We start from the raw sequence: 23,772 nt of genomic DNA, 5'->3' as shown, positions 1-23,772 counted from the left end.
GAGAGAGAGTTCCCCGAGGAGTGAGTGAGTTCATCCCGCTTGAACCGCCCTCCGTCCCCAGAGCGCTATCTCTCTCTTTCTCTCTGTCTTCATGCATATGGAATACACACGACATGCTTTGACTCGAAAAAGAATGGAAAATCAACGGCAGATGAGCGTGTGAGCGACATGCTAATAGTTGTGTGCTAGTTTTTGGACAAGACTGTTCTGGAAAAAATGTCAGACAGCAGGGGATATCAATGCTAAATGTAAAGAACAGAATGCGAATAAATGCTGACTGTACGCTATTACGTTTATAGATAAAACATTATCTAATATTAATTCATTCATATTAATTACTATTGAATGTTATTATTAATACAAAGCCTCCGGCTGTTTTTTCCCTTCAATCAAAGTGTTGTTTGGGACCCCAATGACTTTCATTGGGCAAAAACAGTGAATACACAATTTTTCATTTCATTTTTAAAATGCTACTTTGATATGCAAATTGTGCAAAAACTGTTATTCTTCCACAAGAAGATCTAGTGACTGCCTGACTTGGTGATAAGGTGAACAGGTCATAACTGTAACTATCATAAGAGTTGGACCCCATTTGTTCCTTCAGTTCCAAGTTTGAATACCGGCACGTGGTCTTCCTGATTTCACCCCCCTTCTCTCTCCCACCTCGCTTCATGTCCATCCTCCAAACTGAATCTGTATCTGAATAAAGACAAAAAATAAATCTTAAAAAAAAAAAAAGTCTGGAATCTGTTTTAAAATTTATAGAATAGTAAAATAATTTGACAAGAAATGGAATGGAAGAGAAATTCTGCACATACAAAATTCTGTCATGAAACTCTAGATGGCGCCGGCTAATAGGTCCTTAACTCAATCTGCTTGCAATCACATCATCTCTATTAGGTCACAGCTGATTGGTTCCTGTTGTATCAGTAGCCAATGAGCTCGCTGCTCAACCTTCAAATACTTGGGCAGCGTTTGCTGTAGCAGTTGCAGTGCGCTTTCAGAAACCCTACAACTTCCCCAGCTCCACCTGTACAGATCTGCAATGGTGTAATTCATATATTGTACAGCAGCAGCATGTCTTACTTGCTCACAGCAGTGTATCGTGTATGTATTGGGATGAGCAAGTCCCGTACTTGTTCTACAGCAGAAACATAGATCTATTCCGCCAAGACCAAACATATAACATATCCATTACCATTAGGGGTGTAACGATATTTGAACCGAACCGAAAAACCGCGATACACCACCCACGATACGTATCGCGATACTCTCATGGCGAACCGAACACGCCCCGCCCCCTGCGGCCCCGCCCAGCCCCGGCTCATTGCACCTCATGTGTTATGTACTCAACGAATACAGGGCTGTTGCCTAACCACCATTAACCACATATAATCGCAATAAGCTCAGTGTTTTGTTACTTTTGATAATAAGCAAGGTGTAATCTTTCAAATTATGTCTATTTGATCACGAAATGCAAACAATAAATGCCGTTTTGGCGCTCTTAGATGTGGCGTGACAGATATCACTGTGTGCATGCGGCAGCGCGGAGCGCGATCATCTCTTCCTCAGTTACAGAATAAACATGAATGGACACCCGAAGGTATGTTGAAAGCATGGGCGTAGGTTTGGTCTCAGCTTTGGTGGGGACACCCCCCATCCCCCGGGAATTATTTTGTTGTAAGATAAGTAACATTGCTTTAATGGCGATTTCCTTTGTCATTTCAGACTGCTGGCAATACAGAATATCACAATACAGAAGTGAATCTACTTAATCTCATTATATTGTATCCTGACCCCGATACACCATCCTGTATACTGTCAATAAAGAGCTAGTATAACTGTATAATCTCAAAAATGCACTCTCAAAAAATAAACACCTGAGACTATGTAATGCTGAACAACCAAACATTTTATTTAACATAAATTATTATTATTTGGAATTTGGATATTATCAATCAAATAATGATTCATTATATTTGAATAACCAACAGTGTTAACTTTTGCCTTTTTAACATTGCCAACATGTTTTTCCAGCACATGTGTCTAGCAAGTAGGCTACACTCACAAATACATTACATAAACAGAATGTAGAAACGAAAAATGTCTCAGATGATCCACTGTTTATGACTGCAAGATTCTAAGTTAAGGTAGGCTAATTAACATTCAGGGACTTGCTAACGTAGCATTCTATCATGATAGCGCGACTTCTGAGTCTATCCGTGCTGCACACCCCTAATTGATGCTCCTAACCTGGAAAGATTGCAGAAGCTAGGTTTAACTGTAACAATATCCTGGGTAACCAGGATCACCAGTTAATACTATTTTCCACAGTAGAATCTGCATTTGAAAGCCTGGTCAGTCACTACTACTGCTAGTTATTTGTGTGGCTAGTTATGTTTGCCTACTTACACTCTCTGCTTTATGAAAAAGCTTCGTATGTCCCCTTTCTTCTTCTTGGGTGACACAGCTGATCTACAAAGTACAAAAAGGGGGAAAAAAAACGGAATTTTAAAATGTTTTACTCTGGCCTATGTATATGGCAGGCAGAGAGACAGCCCTGGTAACTTACCGTCGGCGTCGTCACGCGCGCACACACACACACACGCACACACCACCCGCTCGCTGCCAGTGAGTGCAAGCACAAAAAGTAGTCCCGGCCCGCGCGTGTAGCCTGCCTGTCAGATACCCCGCCGCCAATCAAATTACGGCGTATCTTGTACTGTCGTCGTCCTGGCCGTTGGAATCGATCCAAATAGCAGCGCAAAGATCCAAATGCAGCGCAAATATCAAAATAGCAGTTCAAAGGAGCTTGCTAAATATTGGTGGGGACAAATTTGTCATCTCAAAATATTGATTGGGACTAGTACCTAGCGTCCCCCCCTAAACCTACGCCCTTGGTTGAAAGATACAGTATACTTACTGAAAGGCATCATAACTCGTGTAAACACTCAATCAGTGTTTCAACAGCGGAAATACGTCAATAAAACGCTTAGTTTTTCACATAGCTTTATATTTACCTCAGGCAAGTCATTCGGTGTCCACAGCTTGCTGGTTTGCTAACTCTTTCACTAAATAAATGCTATATATTAGCCTATATATTATATTTTACTTAACCTGTTTATGATATCTTGATTATTTAATGTATGTTTAAAATAGTTGTCATGAAAATAACAGCAACTGTGTAAATTATTATATAACAATAACAAATTAGAGTAAAAACATGTTAATGCAAAAATTGCCTTATGTGCAGTTTACATGTTTTCATACAATTTGTTATTTGAGTGTTGATTATTATTATATCATTTAGCCTAAAAGTCTAGGCTCTGTTGTTAAGCTTTAATGTTATAGTAATATGTGCAAGTAAGGGCTGTAGTTTACAGCATTAGCAGATAATTTTGTTATCTGTTCTGAAACGTTTACTTGTAATTGAATTAATTTAAAGACAAGGACACAATTTGTTCATTAAAGCACTGTTTAATAAAAAATAAAAGCAATTTTAGCTTTCTAAAGTAGGCTATAATTTGCACGGTTGCTGTAAATCGCGTTGATTAAATCTAACGAAGCTTATCATGTCGAATGCTTTTCCCCCCTTAGTTGGTCAGAACAAAAATGGATGTTACTTACTTGTTCAGAAGACATTTTCTAATGAAAATTCTTATGTTGGTCAAACTTTCAAAAAGTGAATCTGTGATTCTGAATGACAGTATCCACACAGCGCGGTGACTGACAGCACCACTCGCCTCAAAACACTGTGTTCATCCGCGCTGTTTCATGCCGATTTACAACCCACGTAAAGACAATAATTCCGCGAATCACTGCAGTTACAGATTTCGAACAGAGAGATGGCGACAAAGAGGAAAAGCTACGGACTGCAGCTTTAAGGTAAAAATAAAAATACAACCCAGACACATACAGGTTGACTTGCAGCAGGGATAAACATGGTTTGTGCTGAATGTAGTGTGTTTTGCAAAATCAAAACGAATTACAGGCTGCTGAAAGCATAGAACCATTGAAATTCAAGAGACACTGACATCCATATTAATAATCCTGCATATTGATGGGCATGTGCAATTTGCGGTCATATAGTCAAACATTGAAGTGTATTAATATGGACATTTTGCTTATTTTTGTGCAATTTTGGGACTGTGTTTTGATACTGTTTGATGCTCAAATATTTACATTATATGAAAATCTAAAGAAAGAAATTATATATTTATAATTCTCTAAGAAGTGAGGCACTGCACCATGAGCATGTCAAACAGCAGAGGACAGCGTCCCCTAGTGGACATCCCTAATAAAACCCATACATGGCCATTTCAACAGAACAGTGCTTCCCAAACTTTTTCTACCAGACCCCATTTTGTAGAGGAAAAGCCCCCCACACCTAAACACACAAATTTGTTTATATATATATACGTTTATATCTTATTCACATATATCTTTATTTTTTATTTCACTATCTGTACTGTTGTGGTCTCTACTGGAAGCTTCTTCTGTCACCAAAACAAATTCCTTGTGTGTGCAAACATACTTGGAAATAAAGCTCTTTCTGATTCTGATTCTAAAGATACTTGCTTATCATACGTTCCCCTTATTTATTTTATTGTTGCAAAATCATAATTTTGTTATAAAAGCCTATTCGATTACTTTTGACCTAACTCATTTGACTTCATGTGACATTGATTTGAATAGAATAATCCATAGCATATTAATATAGTTTTCCCACTCTTTGTATACATTGAGTATACTCTTTGAGTACATCCTAAAAAGTTGTTTGTATCCTGGTTGTTGTTAAGTGTTATCTTATTACAATTTTCATAATCTGTCTGTAAATGTTAGTATCTCAGGGGATACGTTGCCCTTTTAGAGATATAAAAATAGACTCTGTGGTCTATAAACTTTATACGTGGCCTGTTTTAGAAAATCATTTCAAAACTTAATACTCTTAAATGAAAAATGATATTCAATCATCTAGACATTAATCATTTTCGAATTCAGTTTAGATCAACAGCACATGGACTTAAAAAATTTTATTAGGCAATTTCTGTCAACAATTTCTATGGCAGAAGGCAGGGCCAGTGTCAGGCGGTAGTTTGTCCACCCCAGGGCTTTGGGATTTGTAAAAAACATAACATACACACAGTGGTGGCCAAAATTATTAGAACGGTAACATTTTTTAATGTTTTAAAAGAAGTCTCTTCTGCTCATCAATGCTTCATTTATTTGATCCAAAATACAGCAAAAACAGTAATATTGTGAAATATGTTTACAATTTAAAATAACTCTTTTCCACTTGAATATATTGTAAAATGTAATATATTCCTGTGTTACAAAGCTGAATTTTCATCATCATTACTCCAGTCTTCAGTGTCACATGATCCTTCAGAAATCACTCTAATATGCAGATTTTGCTCCAGAAACATTTATTATTATTATTAATGTGGAAAGCAGTTGTGTACAATTTCTTTTCAGGACTCTTTGATGAATAGAGTTCAAAAGAACAGCATTTATCTGAAATAGAAAGCTTTTGCAACATAATAAATGTCTATACTGTCACTTTTGATCAATTTAATGCATTCTTGCTGAATAAAATGATACATTTCTTTAATTTCTTTCCAAAACAAAAAACCTCTTACAGACCCCAAACTTTTGAACGGTAGTGATAATGTTACAAAAGCTTTTTATTTCAGCTTTACCATCACAGAAATAAATAGCATTTTAAAATATATATTCAAATGGAAAAGAGTTATTTTAAATTGTAAAAAAATATTTCACAATATTACTGTTTTTGGATCAAATAAATGAAGCCTTTATGAGCAGAGGAGACTTATTTTAAAACATTAAAAAATCTTACCGTTCTAATAATTTTGGCCACCACTGTGTGTGTGTGTATAATATATATATATTAGGGGTGGAACGGTACACAGATATATATATATATATATATACATACATATGTGTGTTTTGTATCATACTCGCCCCGTGATGTGTGGGTCTTGAACCCAGGTCTCCGGTGTGGAAGGTGGGCGCTCTAACAAGGAAGCTAAAGACCACAATCTCTAAACGGCCCCCAAATTAATAATGATTTTTACAACGGAAATGAATCAACATTGAACTTACTTAAACTGGACAAAGACTTTCTTCTAGAGCTGCTGTACAGCCAAAACAATCTGTGTTGCATTCATTTCCTTTTATCACGGTAAAGCTGCTTTAAAACAATGTAAAAGCGCTATATAAATGAAGGTGACTTACTTGACCTGCAGAAACTGATGTGCGCTGTTTTCCCCAAAAGCATCGTAAGCACAAGTAGAGCTATTGGCGCCAATGACCTCTACAATCAACTTCAACCAGTCACTGAAAAATACTACAAGCACAGACTGTAACGCTAAAAACAAAAGCATTGTATATAAAAAGTGCTCCAGTGACAAGAAAAACCAAGCCACAAAATGTATCTATATGGTGGCATCAAACATTAATGACATGACAAATAAATGTCAGACAAATATTAATGCATAATCAATATATTTGAGCTCAACCACATAAAAAATAAAATATAGTGTCATTTCTGTGTACAAAAATGTACATTTCTTTCTTTCTGGACAGAACAGTCTTACATTTTGACAGCAGTGATAATAATGAAAAAATGCAATCAAATAATACATGATTTATCGGTTTAGAACCCATTACATGACATGTTGTATTTACAGTAGCTCAGCGTATCACTGGGGTGCAAAGGCTTTGACATTCATGCTCTTTTAGTGCATAAGACAGGTAGTGCTCATGGTTTTCCACACAAATATGGATATATTTCACCCCAAAATTTAGAGAAATATTATAGAGGACTATTTTTGAGGACCAAAGTTGTCGTTTTTATTGCTTGTTACAAAATTCTCATGACGATTAAGTGCATTTCCCTGCTATTTTATTTATTATCTTATTCTCATAACTGTACACTTTGAATTGTATATTGTTTAAATAAACATGTATGTATTATAGTATTTGTTCTATTGCCTGTTATTTATGCAAAATTTTAAAAGACAAGAACTTACTGCTTTTCGACTAACTAATGAGAATTCTGAAAATTATTACTGAATTAATGTGGTATTACATAATTGTTATGAAAATAATGATTCACTCACTCACACACACACACACTGAGGTGAAATATAATGGCCACATGTCTAATCAGTCTACATTTGCACCATTTACTAGCAGGTTCTCTGAACCAACAGCGATGTTTGCCTATTACTCAAGAATCTTGAACCTGCTTTTACACTACATGCACATCTATGGGTCTCTGCTAACCTATACAATCAACTCTCACTGAGGTCTTCATTTAAGGCAAATCTCCACGTCAAACACTCAGCCAGGAGTGGATTTCAGTGCCTGATGATATAACGCAGACCCAGCTAGAACACAATGCCTGATATAGCACTGTCAGTGAAGGCCTCTGAAACCAGCATTTAAAGCAGTGTACAGTACAGCAGCGCATTCTCACCATGGCTCACCATAAACATGTCCAGTAACGTGTGCATTATGATCACATGTCCATTCCTTCCGCTCCAGATTCAAACGCTTTCATTCAGCCCGGCACAATTTCCAGCCCTTCAGTGAGGATGTAAAACGCCTTCAGCTGTCCTCTTCTCTGTATCCAAGAATGCAGGCTGGGACTTTTTTGGTTCTCTGAATTTCTTGAATTTCTCTTTCGCCTCCAAAAATGTTGTATGTCTTGTCATTCAGTCACACTGTCCATTCTGCATCTACCTGTGAGACAAATAATATGAAATTCAGTTATGAAATTAAACTTAAGTCTGTCAATCAGTGGTCTTTTAATAACACACACTCGTCAGAAACTCAAGTTTAAAAAAAAGAAAAAGATGAGCGTATTTTGATCTCAGCAACAAATCTGGAAGTGCAAACACAAACAACTAAGCAGAACGCAAGCTCAACTCTCAATGGGTTATATGGTTTCTGCACAAATCATTTAGGTGACAGGTCCAATAACCAATGACATTTTCATTTTTAATAATTACTGAACTAATATATATATATATATTTTAGTGAATTACTGATTTTTGATTCTAGCCAATTAAATATTTTATAAGAAAAATGTAAATTCAATAAATACATTTCCATGACTGACCTTTGACTTAAGATTTCAGTGAATTATGATTTAAAATTTTAAGAACTTTCCTACAACTTTAAGATTTTATTAATGACCTTTACTTGCCTTACTTTTAACAACTTTGTAATTTCCATACATTTTCTGTGGCATTTTATGTTAGTACTGTTTACCACAACCTTCTCTTCTCTTTTTTTTAATTTTTTTTTAATTTTTTTTAATTTTTTTTTACAATTTTTATAATTTCCTTCAATTCTCTGACTTTTTATGGTAGTATTGATTTCCATAATTTCCATTAATTTTCTTTAATCGTTTACGTTAGTATCATGACTTTTTCCATGACCTTTTACAATTGTATTTGACTTTTTATGACTTTACTGTGACTTTAAGGTTTTTTAATTTCTATGATTTTCTATGGCTTTAAGATTTTTCATTTCTACCATTTTCTATGGCTTTAAAAGTTTTTATTAGGATTTGTATTGCCATGGCTTATGATTTCCATAACCTTTCCTGGCCTGGAAATCAGATTTTTCTAATTTGCTCTCACACTTCTTATTTCTTAGCTTTCAAAAGAGTGTTGCTTCCAGCAGCTCAAGACATTAAAGACATCATGCTGAGGAGCATGTGAGTGTTTCATGCAGTTTTCCCAGCAGGCTTCACAAGGGGCGCTGAGGGTGCTGTTCCACATGCTCTATTATTCCAATCACTATTGAACCAGACAGCTATTTCTGTCTCATATTGATTTGTTTGCCATTGACAAGAGTCTGTCATGTCAACTTACAGTCATATACAAGCGGTCTGCATTATAAAAGAAAATCAGTAGCAGACAAATGCTTGTAACGATGCCATCACGATGTGTACTATATTAAAAATACACACCTACATCCAGCCTCATTCAGCACAATGAAACAAGCCAATCAGAACCCAGCCTGTGTGACTGTACCTGTGGTCAGGGGGTCAGAGAGGGACACTCGAGTGGTAGATGTCCGAGGAGAGGAGATTGTGTCCGGGGAAGAGTGGAGAGGAGAAAAGGAAAGTGAAATGTAGGGTTGGATTAGGAATTCTGTGCGTCTATACCTGCGGGGGTGAGTACCAGCGCCTGCAGGATGTCAGACAGAGAGATGATGCCCTCGATGCTGGAGTTCTCATCCACCACTACCAGCCTGTGCACCTGCAGATTACAAACACAATCAGGCGACGTTCAACTTGAGCGGCGGGATTTTACAACGCGGTCATGTGCGACAGTAACACTCAAAGATGTTCACAGAAAAACAACCGGTTGTAAAAATGTGTTCTTTGTGAACGGCACCAAAGTAGTCAAAATAACTCAGCTGAAATATCAAAATGAAATACTTTTGATCTTGGCATTTCAAGTGGAAGTTGCAATAGTCTTTTCTGCCCTGTTGTGACGTATATCTGATTGAAACACCTTCTTGGACTAGAAAAAAAATTAAAAAGTAGGGCGGGACTTGATTTTGCTCATGGGGAATTGAATGGATGGTTGTGGTTTGCTATTGCTGTGATGTCATGTGAGTGACAGGTAGTCCCGCCCTCAGGCCAGTAAACACGTCATCGGAGAAGAGAAGAGATGCTAAAAGAGGGAGGGAAAGTTATTTTGATTAAAGATTACGAGGGCACGTTAATAATAAAAAAAAAGATGATGAGCACGGATAAAACATTTATACGGCAATATTCCATAAGAAAAAAAGAATGGTCGATTTCATGGTGACTTTAATTGAGTATTTAAATGGATTATTTTCAATGTAGTGAATCTGTGGCATGCTGTCGATTACCACGTAAAATAATTTTGAATTGTGCCATACGTAGACTGCAAAAACCCCCACATTTAAAGTAATGCATAATGGAAGCAGACTTGAGGGTTTAAAAGCACAAATGTTATTTCTTTATCATTAAAAATATGTTACTTGAGGAGTAAAGCATCTAAACGGTCCATTGCAGGTGGGATTTCATTTCTAGTGGTGACGTAACTCCTGTGGGTAGCGTTTGCTCTATGTAAACAGATTTCCCTCCCATGGGTGATGTGTCCATTGAGTAAATCTCACCTCAGCTTTGACAATCCTGTCCACTATAGTGTCCAGGGTCTCGTGCCGATAACACTTCATAACACCCTCAAAATACTGTGAGCGATGCAGCAGAGCCTGAGTCACGGTGATGTCCAGATTATTGTAGGTCTTTTCAGCAGCCAGATTCTACACACACACACACACACACACAACACACCAATGAACAGAGAGCGACGCTATATGAACCTCCACGTACAGCTGAATTATACACTACACAACTACACATCACTAGTCATTACTAATCAATCCTAATGAGTAAACATGCCTATTGTATGGAAATACATATTTGACACACTTTGTTTAAACATAGCTTCAGGTGACTTTTACATTTACTTTATTGTACCCAATGGACCTTATTCATGACAAGCAGAATTAATTTCAATGTAAACTAGATTCAATGGATACAAATGGATTTGAAGGGACATATGAATAGATATATGACATATATTAAAGAAATGAATACATTTATTCTGCAAGGATGCATTAAATTCATCAAAGTGACCGACAGTAAATACATTTACTATGTTACATAAGATTTATATTACAAATAAATGCTGTTCTTTTTAACTTTCTATTCATCAAAGAATCCAAATCCAGAAAAAAATCTTGCTTTTATTGCTTTTACTTTATATAATCAAATCAAAGCAGGTTAAACCTTTGAACGGTAGTTTTGTGTAGAGATTTCTCCTATAAATATCTCAATCGAAATTTTTTAGATTTGAGAAATAGAAAAAAAAAAAATTATATATATTTATTATGACTTTCCAGACACAGAAAACACTATTTAAATTTTCTATGTGATCCTTGTATAATTACAACTAATATTTCATAATGAAAGTGTGGTAAAAAGCTGCTGTATTATTCTTTAAGTAGTTATTCTTCAACTTTAAGTAGTATATTAAAAGCACAACTTACAATGACATCAAATTTGGAGTAAATGTCCACAACCTTTCCTTTGGGAGGAAAAAGATGGAAAGCAAATATGAGACATTCAAATATGTGTACAATGAAAATGTGTTTCTAAGAAAGGCTTGACAGAAGAATGATTACAGAACATGAACTGTTAGAAAAGCAGTGTGTGTTGTTACCTGTAACATCCACCACTGGCAGGGCAGACACTCTCCTGTCCACAAACATGCCCAGCGCTTTAATAATGGGTGTATCTGGGTGAATGAAAGCAATGTTGCTGTACGTGCCAATGCCCAGCTCCTCCAGAGTCTGCCTCATGAAGGCTGCTTTGGGCATCTCACACACCTACAACAACACACACACACACACACTAGTTTGTATGATAATTGTATGCATAAAAGATCAGTAAGCCCAAAGGAAGTGGTGTACTCACAAAAAGCTGCAGAAACTTGAGGATTCTCTTGTGTGTGAGGATGTACAGGGCGTTTCCTGTGACTGGATCGATCACTGGCAAGCGATGGATCTTATTTTTGATGAGTGAGTAAACAGCATCAAATATACTGGGGGGAGGGAAACAGCAAAAAAGCGATCGTCTTTAGATGCTTTGGTCACTTGTGAGGCTGTGTGTGTATGATTAACACCTTTAAGGACTGACTACTGAATGCACATAAAATATGTACAACTGCAGCACCAAACAGCACGTTCTCAATAAAGAATCCTTCTGAAGATACACCCGAGTCTCCTGGTCTTCGCTTCAGAGTTTCCTACAGGTTCATGCATCATGCAATGAAAATGATAAAACAAGGTCTACAAAAATATGACCCAGTGTCTCACCTTGCATCTGGAGATATGTTGACTAAGGGTTTAAAAGTTTCTTGCAAGTAAAGCTCTGTTGATGCAAGCAGAAATAAAAAAGAATCAAAGCACTTTAAAGTTAACCAAAAATGAAAATAAAAAATAAAAATTGAGTGTTATTTACAAAAAAAGAAATTTCCAAACATGGGTGTGAGTAAATAACATGATTTTCATTATCGGGTGTACTATCCCTTCAGTGAATAATACAAAAATCTATATAAATGCCTATGTGTGAGAGTTAAATGAGTGTAAGCAGTGGTGAATTGAAAACATATTTACCTCTCCAAGTCTCAATTTTATGCTCCTCCAGCTCATATATTTGTACCTGAGGCACATATTACAGAATATGACTTAAAATGGACAAACATTCCTCCTTTCAGGCGAGCATTTATTAAGTGAATACATGCAGGAGAAATGGCAAGGCAAAAATGTTTTTCTTTAGATATGGCACTTAGATCTGAACAAACAGCCATTAAACCAGCACTGTTTCTGTGATGTGCGAATCCTTACCAGCGGGGATTTGTAGTATCTGTGCAGTATGATGATGAAGTCTGTGATGGTTAACATTCCTATTGAGAAAACACACCATCATTAGAGTAAAACCTTCTGTTAGCAGCATGCTGACTTATGTGCCTTTAATTTTTGGATAATTTGATGATTTCAGCTTCTAACAAGAGTACTCGAACTCATTTGACCATGTTTGAATCCACTTTCTCCTAAAATATCAGCACAGAAAATGTGAAAAACACCAGCAAATTCCATCTGGCCTGGCTTATATCTAACTGCAACTCAAAACAATCCAGACAGGAAGGAGAGAGCAATGAATTTCAACCAATTTACATATTATTGTTAGCTTGCCAATCTAAGCATGTCCAATTATGTTACACAGGTGAGCAAAAAATGTCCTGAAGCAGTTTTAATTTGATTATTAATTATTTTTGACAATAATTCCAAGACAGGAGGTGTAAGCCAGTTAAATGGACTAGCAGGTTAAACATTTTCTGTCTCTATGGCTGAAAAAAAAAAAGACATAACTCCAGTAAAAGGAACGACAGAAATGCAGGTGAGAGCATGGGCGTGTGTGAGTGTGTGTGTGTATGCGTCCTTGCTCACCCACAAAGCTTTGCTTTTTGGTTTCCCATAATGGGGCAGCTCGAACTCCATTAGCAACCAAGGCAAAAAAAGCTTTCTTTACCTAGCAGAGAACAAAGGATTCACAAAACAATGCTCTTTTAGATGCCTTTAAAAACACTTCTGGAGAAACTGGTCATGTGAGCCAAAAATCACAGGAGACACAATGAGTCAGTGCAACCCGGGCTCAAAAACATTTCCACACCTGACAATAAAATTTGGCCTTAAACAATTCTTACCGGTTGTATTCTGTGTTGATTAAAACATATATTTTTCCCTATGACAACGGGATTATTAAGATGTTTCCCTGCATAGCAACAAACAGATGAACAAGGGAGTCAATCTGTTCTAACTGCTAAAGTAGTTTTCCTACTTTAACCTACTCTAACTTTTTTTTAACTACAGTATTGCTTATTTATTGAAAAGCGACCTTGAGCTTGGGAAAGGAGCTTTATGAATAATTTCTTTGATTAATTATACTTTTATTTAATGGTTTAATGCAAAGAATATTCAATATGTTAGGCATCATAGATCAAGATGACGAAGATGTTAGAAGTCTATAAAATGCTCTTTAGTAGACTTCAGTTTCTATATTTCACTTACATCAGCAAGTGGTTCATTCTTCAGTCCACTAGTGTGTAATGTTTTATTTACTCACCAATGCCATTATTTACTCACATTTGCCACATTTTTGGGCCCTTGGCGCAACATTTCTAACACAAATAGTCTCCAGCTCAAATTTAGACCAGCTTAGCTATCCATTAAAAATTACCTTGGAATTCATTATAGAGGCTTTTTCAAAATATGGCCCATAAACACAGCATTTTTATATGTTCACAATGCAAACAGGCATAACACTTCCTCATTTCGGAAACTTTAGAAAGAAGTACAACAAGTACATCATGTCACTCCCCCAAATATAAAGTCCAGGCATTAAACTGCACTGATCTTCTCTTCTCTAAGCCTTTAATATTTCAAACGGGCCCTCGGCCAGCGGAAAAGTCAACGGGTCAATGGGTTATAAGGATGTGTTAGCCCAAAATCTAATAACAGCACATACCTGCACATGATTACTGATTAACCATAACAAACTAGCTTTATGACCGCTTCCCATACACTTCAAAGAGACCCTGTCCATTTCAGTCACCACCTCAAGATTGATTTACTTATGAAACATTAACCACAACGACTTAAACAATATGTGTTTAAACTGTGAATCAAAACTGAAAGACAATAACTATGACTCATACTAAAGCTAGTATCAGAAAAGCACAATAACAAACTGCACTATTTATTCAGTGGTTAGTATGTACAATATGCAACTTTCTGCATTTATAGAATACCAGAAGGGCAAATCAAGCAAACTGCATGGAATATTATATCCCAAAATGCAATGTGCCCAACTTTACCATTTGCAGTGTGATGAATGGACCAGGTGCAATTACAGCTGTGATTTTTAAGTTCAACATCTCTATTTTAACTTTTTTACTGTCGACTGTCAAAAGTTAGATAATCCAAGATGATGATAACTAGATGACACACACAGAATGAAGAGGACATGACGACAATATAGCATACTACTGTTTTAAATGTGTATCGTATAATTCCCAAGTTTCATGTACTATTTTTAAAATAGAAGGCAGCATAGAGTGTTAACAGAACAATATGCAGGAATTAATAAGATACTTTCCTATTCTAAACATAACCCAAAACACCATAACCAAATCTTTTCTCTTTCTGTTCTTGTACCGGACAACAGAAGACATACAAGATGTAGTAGTTACCTCTAGTGTAGTGTCAAAAACCACTAGTTTGGAACTGGTGGGGACGAGGTCATAGCACTTGTGGGATTTCATAAAGCGCATGTAAATATCACTGTCTGGCTCTTCAGCAGCTGGAAAAAAAAAAGAGAGAAGATATCATCAGAATCATCGCCTAACTCTAATACTTAAAAGGACAATTCACCCAAAAATGAAATTTGTCATAAATTACTCACCCTCAAGTTGTTGCAAACCTGTATGAATTTCTTTCTTAGAAACTCCTACAGGCAAGAAAGAAACTCCTACAGGCAAGAAAGAAACTCCTACAGGCAAGAAAGAAACTCCTACAGGCTTGGAACAACTTGAGGGTGAGTAAATTATGACAGAATTTTCATTTTTGTGTCAACTATCCCTTTAACTCTAATTCAATTATATTTTAAAATCAATATACAATGCAATTATGTTATGAATACAAAGCAAATTTTCCCCCACAAAGCCATGCAAAAACACTACATCCAACAAACATAAGAATAGCAAGAAGCCTTGCTATAGACTATAAACTTGCATTTGAAAGAGTATATTAAATAAAATAAGAAAACAATACAGAGCATAAGTGTAATCCTTTACCTTCATCGTCAAGTTCAAGTTTTTCCAGCATGCCTTCTGCAAGTACGCCGCTCTAAAACACAAACACACGGGCTGATGATTTCATCAATAATCACTTCAAGTTAGCAAGACCCTATTAGAAACTATGGAGTGGTAGCGTCCATTTTTAAATCTGCTTATCTGCAAACAAGTAGTCTGGTTAAAAATAAAATAACACACAACACAAGCAGTCTGCAGTCTATTCACCACATTGAAGGAAGAGTCAGAGTGCTCTTAAGTGTATAATGTTCTCCAGGCACAGGGTTACAGTTAGAGATTCATTACGCGCAGCGCAGTGGTGAAATGAAGGTCTTCCCCGCAGAGGTGACAGTGGAACAGTCCGACTATATTGTTTTTTTAACGTCTGTATTCTTCAGTTAGACCAAACGAGTCGGCACAGGTAGAGTAGCCTACTTCGTTGAGCGTATGTCAACTCTGCATCTGAAGCGATCATTTTGCCCTAGTTAAAGTCGCTCTTTATTGGACGACAAACGAAGCGAACGCATCCAAACAACGCAATGCGAATTCATTGATCATGCATAAATTAAAATTACCCACTGTGGCTTTGTCTCAAACCCTAGCGAGCCGCCTACATAGACAACATTTTTAACCATCCTAAGAGCGTGATCCATACATTGATTGACTCCTCTTGGAAGTCGCTGCAAAAAAGTACACGATGGATCACAGTTTAAGCTGCAGGAAATAAGGTACATACTTTAAGATATTAAGACCAGTGAATCTTCCAAAATCTTATGGAAGCCTGGCTGTTCCAGCCACAAAAACTAATAAAAAAGCGTAACGTTACTCAAAATTTCATCAACGATGTCACGATAGAAAATCTCTTACGACCGTTTTCGAAACCTTTAAGACCTTAATTTATTTTGTTTTCTTTGCCCATCACGTTTTCCATTTCATCTCGGGTTCTTCACTGACACCGTTGTCTCCTTGGTAAACAATTACACAAAATTTTGAAAAATCTTTACAAAATTGTTGGTCATTATGCAAATGACAACACCTCAACTGGGATACAATCGTATTTGATGTAGGCCTAAATCATTTAAAATAAAAATAAAATATTTTTAGTTTATTCACAATTTGTTTAGGTTATCGTAGATTTAAAAATGCAATACTAATATGATGGATTTCCATAAGATTTAAGATTACATTCGGGTCTGCAACAGGTGTAAAACAATAATATATATACATAAAGGGCACATAAAAAAGTAGCAACAATAAATTAAGGGCAGCATGGTTAAAAATAGTTTTAATATTTGTTAACTTTTCAATTTCATAAAATGTGAATGTGCCAATTTTAAAATCATGTTCGTGATTCAGGGTAAAAAAACATTAAAAGTGTAACTCATTTTTGTGTAATCATTTCATTATCTTACATAGTTAGGACTATAGTTGCATTAACTCAATAATAAATGCTTTGCAGTGAACTTCCATAACACACTGTCCAGCACATACTTTACAAGTAATTTTCAAAATATTTTCACAGATTATAGTCATTATAGATATGCAATGCAAGTGAAGCAGACTATGTGCAGTGGATGACCTTTTGTTAATGATAAATACAAATACGAAATAGTCAGTTACAGGCAAGCATCATCAAATTGTCAAGAACGCCTGTACTTGAGCTCAGCTGCACCAGATGGAGCACAAACACATTGCTGACACAATATCAATCCCTATGACATTAACTGTCCATATTTGATGCTTGAGCTACTAACATTTCTAAACAAGAAAAAGCATTTGCCCAACAATTTGTTGTTATTGAAAGATACATCAAACTTTATATGTTGGGTGTAGAAGATTAACAAACTCTTTTTTTTTCTTTTTAATAAATATGCCATTAGTTGGTTGAAGGTCCCTGCTCAAATTGATCAAGCCAATGTTGGTATGGCCCACTCGGGCCATTCAAACATACAGATTGCAATTCCACCTGGTGCCACTAGTGGTGCACAAATGACTTGCTTCACTACGGGACAAGGGTAAACTACAGTAAAGCCCAGAAAGCAGCACATGTGAAGATGTTCACTCACCTGGCGTGAGGTAGAGTTAAAGGTGTGCAAGGCGACAGGGGGTTTGGTGGTGGAGGTGCTCAGGCTGAAGCGCTGACCTGTGTCAGGGGGAGACGAGAGAGAGCGGGAGCGTCGTTCCTCCACACGCTCCGTGGGACTGGGGGTCTCCATAGGGAAGACGGGGGGAACTGGACTCTGCGTCGGGGTGGTGGGGGGAGTCGAAAGTCCAGAACCTGTGAGACGCATCAATATAGAAGAAAATGTCAATCTAAATCTAAATTTTAGCAAATCTAAATCCAGTGTTGGGGGTAACTAATTACAAGTAACTTGAGTTACGTAATCAGATTACTTTTTCAAGTAACTAGTAAAGTAACGCATTACTTTTAAAATTTACAACAAAATATCTGAGTTACTTTTTCTAATAAGTAACGCAAGTTACTTTGTTTTCCCCTTTATTGACTGACAGCTCTTCTGTCCTAATGTTGAGACAAATCGAAGTGCAGAGGCGTTGTGTGTAAACATGATGGTTATTATAGTTCTAGATTAAATGTCAGCGTGGATTTACTCATCTCACTTGCACAAAAAAAATTCAATATTCCTCAAAATGAAATCAGTGAAATGCAGAATCAGAACACTATGCAAACCTCCAATACCTAAATATGTTAAATAAAACATAAATTTTTATGCATTTAATCTTTATTGACCAAAGTACTTGCTTCTGACCTCCGATTTTTCAGTTAAACCATAAGCAAAAATGACTATAGATTTTTTTTATGTTTTTATTGGTAAAGTAAGTGTTAAATTTGTTTCTCCTGCATCCTCTTCTTCTGTTACCCAGAACAGAAGCAGCTGAAAGGTTTGTTTGAGCGGCGCCCTCTACTGTACTCTACTGTACAGGAGTAAATCTGCATTTCCTTAAGTCTGAGGCTTATTATTTCACTTTTGGTGTCAAAGGGTCTTTACATTTGCCCAAAAATATATCTTTTTTGGTATAAAAAAACAAGCCCAGCCCAGGTGGAAAAAAAGTAACGCAAAAGTAACGTAACACATTACTTTTCTAAAAAAGTAACTAAGTAACGCAATAAGTTACTTTTTAAGGGAGTAACGCAATATTGTAACGCATTACTTTTCAAAATAACTTTCCCCAACACTGTCTAAATCTGTGGCATCATAGGAAAGGTGTTCCTACAACAACATTAGGCAGTAAAAAAAAAAAAAAAAGTTTATATAAGTTTGGGTACGATTTCTTTTATGTTTTTAAAAGAAGTTTCACCAAGGCTGCATTTATTGAACCAGTAAAAAGTAAAAACAGTAATACTACAGAAAAAATAGGAATATTGGGAAATATTATTACATTTTAAAATATTATTACATTGTTTTGTTTTTCAAATGTCATTTATTCCTGTGTTGTCAAAGCTGAATTTTCAGCATCATTACTCCAGTCTTCAGTGTCACATTACCCTTCAGAAATCATTCTAATATGCTAATATGGAGCTCAAAAATAATTTATTGATGATTATTGATGCTGTTTTCCGTTTCCGCCAGAAACTTTGTGTTTGTTCGCACAATGTTTGTGTTCCCCTAAGAAACTTTGCGTTCACTCACAAAGAACACAAAAGTTCTTTACGCAAACGTTTTAGCAAGGGAACGCAAAGGTTTTGCGAGCGAATGCAAAGTTTATTTTTAAAACATTTGCGAGAGAACACATAAGCATTGATTGATTTTTTTCCACTACCATGTCCCCTTATTGGCACTTGTAAGTTTCAAAGTAGAAGTAGAAGCTTATCTTTTTATTAAAGCACAAAATTGAGTAAAATGATTCAGTACAAACTCATGCATTATTTAGGCTTTAAAGTTTGTTTAAGTATTTCATTTTGAAGGGGATTTCCATTCCATTTGAATTAAACTCTGGTTTTGCTTTACCAGTATCAAACAGTTCTTTTCTGGTAACCTTGCGTGTATCAAGCAAACGTTACAGGGCTTATTATGTATTTTTTATTTTATATGGTTCTTAGACTAAAGGTTCTTTTATATGGTTCTTGGACCTCTTTACTTGCAAGGGGTGTGTCTTAATGTAAATGCTATTCTAATAATTTTCTGTGGTAATCAAAATGATGCCACAAATGTGGTTGACAGAGCTTAACTTGTATTTAACCCAGAACATTCCTTTGATTGAATGTTACTATAGAGATAATCACTTGTGTTTAGAGCTGGATTTATCAGAGATACCAAAGCAAACAGTGTCTCATATGACAGTCCTGACATAACCCCTCCTGTACTGCATGCATTGATATATTACTGTACCAGCCTCTACTAATACTGCCATATCATGATCAAAAGGTCATCTGCTCTGAGGAAACTTTAAAGCTGTAGAATGGAGCATATCAGTACATTCATTCAGCTGAGGGTTGAAGTAACTAGATATATTCAGGACAGGTTAGGCTCTAACTCGTGTATCTCTGCTTGGCTACAGCAGGTCACTATGCTTGATCTACATGATGTTTCAAAAGGTTCTGTTTTGGACTGGGAAATGCGTATGGCATGGTTTTGGCTGCACACAGCATTGGGAAGTGATTCAGAAGATGGGTTTCCATCATTAGGATATGGTTTGATTTATGAAATGCACAATTGTAGTCAATTAGTGTAGTGTTGACACAGTAGGATTAGTTCTGGCAAGCCTCCTTGTTGTGCAGGAAGGGAAGGGTCCATGTTAGACGTGGGGTCAGGCTGATATTAATTAATGCTGGCGTTCCATTAGCCAATTTTTAGCTGTTCGTCAGTCATTAACGTCATTTAGCCTACATAGTCGCTTAAGAATCACATTGAGTCTGTGCATGGTCACACCTCTCAGCGTTTGGTTTTGATGGGACAGACTCTCATGACTTTTCACATATGAAATAGTAAACCGTGAATAAACAGAATCCTGGGTTATCTTGCTTCATGTTTCACATTGCTCATAATTAACCCAGGGTTAACAATTAATCCTGGGTATTTATAATATGATGTTTCACACTGCACATTCCTAAACACTGGGTTAACATTTTTATTGGCATATTGCGGTACCGGTGTCATTGACTGGAAACATTCTATAACTGCACCGTTTTCCACTGAGTACGTTTGGGTACCAGGTTAGGCTAACCCTAACTGCAATGTGGGGTTAACACTGCAAAGGCTGTGCTAACCCTGCTTTCATAACTGGTTTCACAGTCCCGGGTCAAAAGCAATGCTAACCCCACTTCTAAAGTGTAAAACGGGGTTTAGTACAACTATAGCCCAGAGTTTGAAAAGGACCACGTTGACTTTCAATGTTTCTAAAAAACTGTTATTGCCTACACATTTTTCAAAATATGTTCTTATGTGTTCCACAGAAGAAAGAAAGTCATTTTTGGGTAAACGATCCCTTTAAGATTGCCTGTTCCTAGACCTCCAGGGCAGCATCACTTCTGCCTCTAAACCAGAGGTGTCCAATCCTGCTCTTGGAGGGCGATCTTCTGTGGAGTTTAGCTCCAATTTTGAAGCCTGGACTTACAATTACTGCCGCATACGCATGTCTGTTAAGTCCATGAGACTGTAGGGTTTCCCATACGTCATTTTAGGTTTCAGAAGGGTGCTCGAGAGTGCCCCCTTTGTGGCCCTCGATGTGCACTTTTGCCGAGCCCGCACCGAAGCGAGCTCCGCAAACAGACTTCTTCCCGACAGTTAGGGGTTACATCACGAAAGTGCAGATTTGTAGAAAGACTGTGAGTGTTTAGGGTGCCATTTGAGACAGGGCTTTTCAGTCTTTATTTATTGTTTAATGTCCATCTGTAGTCCCATTTACCCACTTGTAAGCAATTGCCTTTTTCAAGACAAGTAAAAGCTTTTTATTAAAATCAGGAGGGGGTAGTATTACTGATGTATCTATGCCAAAATAAATCCAAAAAGCTTGTGATAACCACAGACCATATTTATGTCATTTAACCAAAACCACTTCAAAATACCCACTGACTTCAGGTTGATGGAACTGGAAGTAAAAAAAATGCTAACTTGTTTCTGGGTTTTGGCCTACGAATGTTTTTTATTTTTTATCCCTGCAGCACACATTGATAATGGACCTTTTTGCCTGACCACATCTTAAGGCTCGTACACACCGGGACGAATATCGGCGCGCGTTATTCGGCAGCGTTTTTCAACGCGTTTTTTGTGTTCACACCCAAGCGATTTTCGCTGACGATGAGCCGAGTGGACATGCAAATTCATTCCCTGACATTAGATGGCGCCCATTTGCTCTGCAATACCACTCCATAACATTCTCTTTTATTAAGATGTAGATGTAGTCGCTGTCGCGTTTGTCATATAGTTCTTTATGTTTCTACAGCAACGAGACCAGCAGCTCTACATTCATCTTGCCTTGCATCTTCCTCGTCTTATTTCTTCTGAGGAAGATGCAACTTATTTCTTCTTCACCATGTATGTGTGCTCGGCAAGACCGTTTTGTGTTTTAGCGCCCCCAAGTTGTGTTTTCCTGTAACTTCAGAAGCTCCAGACACGTGAGCAAAAGCGCCGATCTCATTGGTCGGATAGTGCACGAAAAACGCCACGCGTAAAAGCGTAATTTTTTTAAAAACGCCTCGGGTTCGTTTTTTTAGTTTGACGCGCTGCGTCAAAAACTATCCGACCAGTGAGATTGGCGCTTTTGCTCACATGTCTGGAGATTCTGAAGTTACAGTAAAACACAACTTGGGGGCGCTCAAACACAAAACGGTCTTGCCGAGCACACATACGTAACGGCGAAGAAGATATACGCCAAGTAGCGTCTACACTGCCGGGAAGAAATAAGACGAGGAAGATGCAAGGCAAGATGAATGTAGAGCTGCTGGTCTCGTTGCTGTAGGAACATAAATAACTAGTTATATGACAAACGCGACAGTGACTACAAAAATCTTGATAAAAGAGAATGTTATGGAGTGGTATTGCAGAGCAAATGGGCGCCATCTAATGTCAGGGAATGAATTTGCATCTTCACTCGGCTCATCGTCAGCGAACATCGCTTGGGTGTGAACACAAAAAACGCGTTGAAAAACGCTGCCGAATAACGCGTGCCGATATTCGTCCCGGTGTGTACGAGCCTTTAGTCTTCGTCATAACAGCCTCTCCATCCCTCCAGGCCTTTTCCTCCAGCATACTGGCTAGGTGGTTGCATGAAATACACTACAAGCTTTCTCTGTCACCCCTTGATTTATGTCGGTAAATGTGAGGAGCTTATAAGAACAGTTTTGCTGAGATCCGTACTGTATCACTGATGCTACACTAGTAGCAACGCACACTGAAGGATGCTTGTTGGATGAAGATACACTACAGTAAATCCCCAATATCAATCTCTATTGAGCTTGGACCCAAACTACACTTCTCATAAAGCATATGTGGGCAGTAAGCATTAAAAGCCATTATGTGTGTACATGAACATGAGTTTGTGTTCCTAACTATCTCCTGACATTTAGTCACATTCTCCCAGCTGGCTTAGACCTGTTTGGTGTGTTGCTGCGTTAGCTTCTTATTTTAGCCTTGCCACTGCTACACATTCCACAAGGGCAGATAACACTCACTCACAGCAAAGGGTCAGACCTCTAGTGTGTATGCTGGCATGCTGATCTCAGACCAGTTCAACTTCTTTCCATGGTAATGTTAGTGAATTGTTTAAGTAAGGGATTTTGGTTTTAGACTATTTGATGGCACCATTTACTGCGAGACCTGAAGGATGACTGCATGTCTTAATTCAGTTCAATAATAATGATGCAATGATATAGTTTGAAATATGGCCACAAAGCCTTTGACCCATTTGGAGAAATTAGTGTCATCTAATCTAATTGTGTGCATGCTGTTTTACATTATGTTTTCATCCTTGTCAGTTATTTGAGTAACTGTCATGGTACATAACTATATCGAGCAAGAAGACTATTTGTCATGCTTTCAACAGTTGGAACTTGAGAAACGGAGGTCAACGCTTTCAGACACTTCAATGGCTCTTATTCAGCAAATAATCAATGTCAGAGTCAGCCAGGAAACATACTGCCTCTGAAAATCAATCTTCATACTAATCCTAATCTAAAGTAAATCCTAAGCCTAAACATAAACCTAATTCAAACTTTGGATTCAACTGAAAGTGTGGTGAGGCAACCTGAGCCTGTTTGGTTTGCGTCAGGAACACTATTTCATGTGACACACAGTGAAGCCTCTTAGGACACCACTGCGACTCTAAT

At 37.2% G+C, this 23,772-nt stretch overlaps 1 protein-coding gene across 3 annotated transcripts in view; it reads right to left on the bottom strand.

Annotated features, from left to right (window-relative positions):
• Positions 1 to 7,158: 7,158 nt before the first annotated feature.
• The window catches only part of prkag2b (protein kinase, AMP-activated, gamma 2 non-catalytic subunit b), a 40,996-nt gene continuing 24,382 nt past the window's right edge, over positions 7,159 to 23,772 (bottom strand). For 2 of the 3 annotated variants that reach the window (XM_056263048.1, XM_056263063.1), the window contains 13 exons: positions 17,555 to 17,766; positions 15,492 to 15,543; positions 14,889 to 14,998; positions 13,087 to 13,168; positions 12,484 to 12,542; positions 12,253 to 12,298; positions 11,953 to 12,007; positions 11,552 to 11,678; positions 11,298 to 11,463; positions 11,125 to 11,162; positions 10,189 to 10,335; positions 9,203 to 9,296; positions 7,159 to 7,767 (listed from right to left, as the gene is read on the bottom strand). In XM_056263048.1, coding sequence (XP_056119023.1) covers positions 7,736 to 7,767; positions 9,203 to 9,296; positions 10,189 to 10,335; positions 11,125 to 11,162; positions 11,298 to 11,463; positions 11,552 to 11,678; positions 11,953 to 12,007; positions 12,253 to 12,298; positions 12,484 to 12,542; positions 13,087 to 13,168; positions 14,889 to 14,998; positions 15,492 to 15,543; positions 17,555 to 17,766 — 1,220 coding nt within the window. In that variant the 3' untranslated portion in view covers positions 7,159 to 7,735. Of the gene's footprint in view, positions 7,768 to 9,068; positions 9,297 to 10,188; positions 10,336 to 11,124; positions 11,163 to 11,297; positions 11,464 to 11,551; positions 11,679 to 11,952; positions 12,008 to 12,252; positions 12,299 to 12,483; positions 12,543 to 13,086; positions 13,169 to 14,888; positions 14,999 to 15,491; positions 15,544 to 17,554; positions 17,767 to 23,772 lie in introns of all 3 variants that reach the window. The other variant, XR_008808188.1, reaches the window with a different exon arrangement.

The sequence above is a fragment of the Rhinichthys klamathensis genome, unplaced genomic scaffold (genome assembly GCF_029890125.1).
Source record: "Rhinichthys klamathensis goyatoka isolate OS25496 unplaced genomic scaffold, OSU_Roscu_1.1 h1tg000011l_1, whole genome shotgun sequence".
In the NCBI taxonomy this organism is placed as follows: domain Eukaryota; kingdom Metazoa; phylum Chordata; class Actinopteri; order Cypriniformes; family Leuciscidae; genus Rhinichthys; species Rhinichthys klamathensis.
The sequence above is the reverse complement of the archived record's forward strand: the minus strand, read 5'-3'. Positions and strand labels throughout refer to the sequence as shown.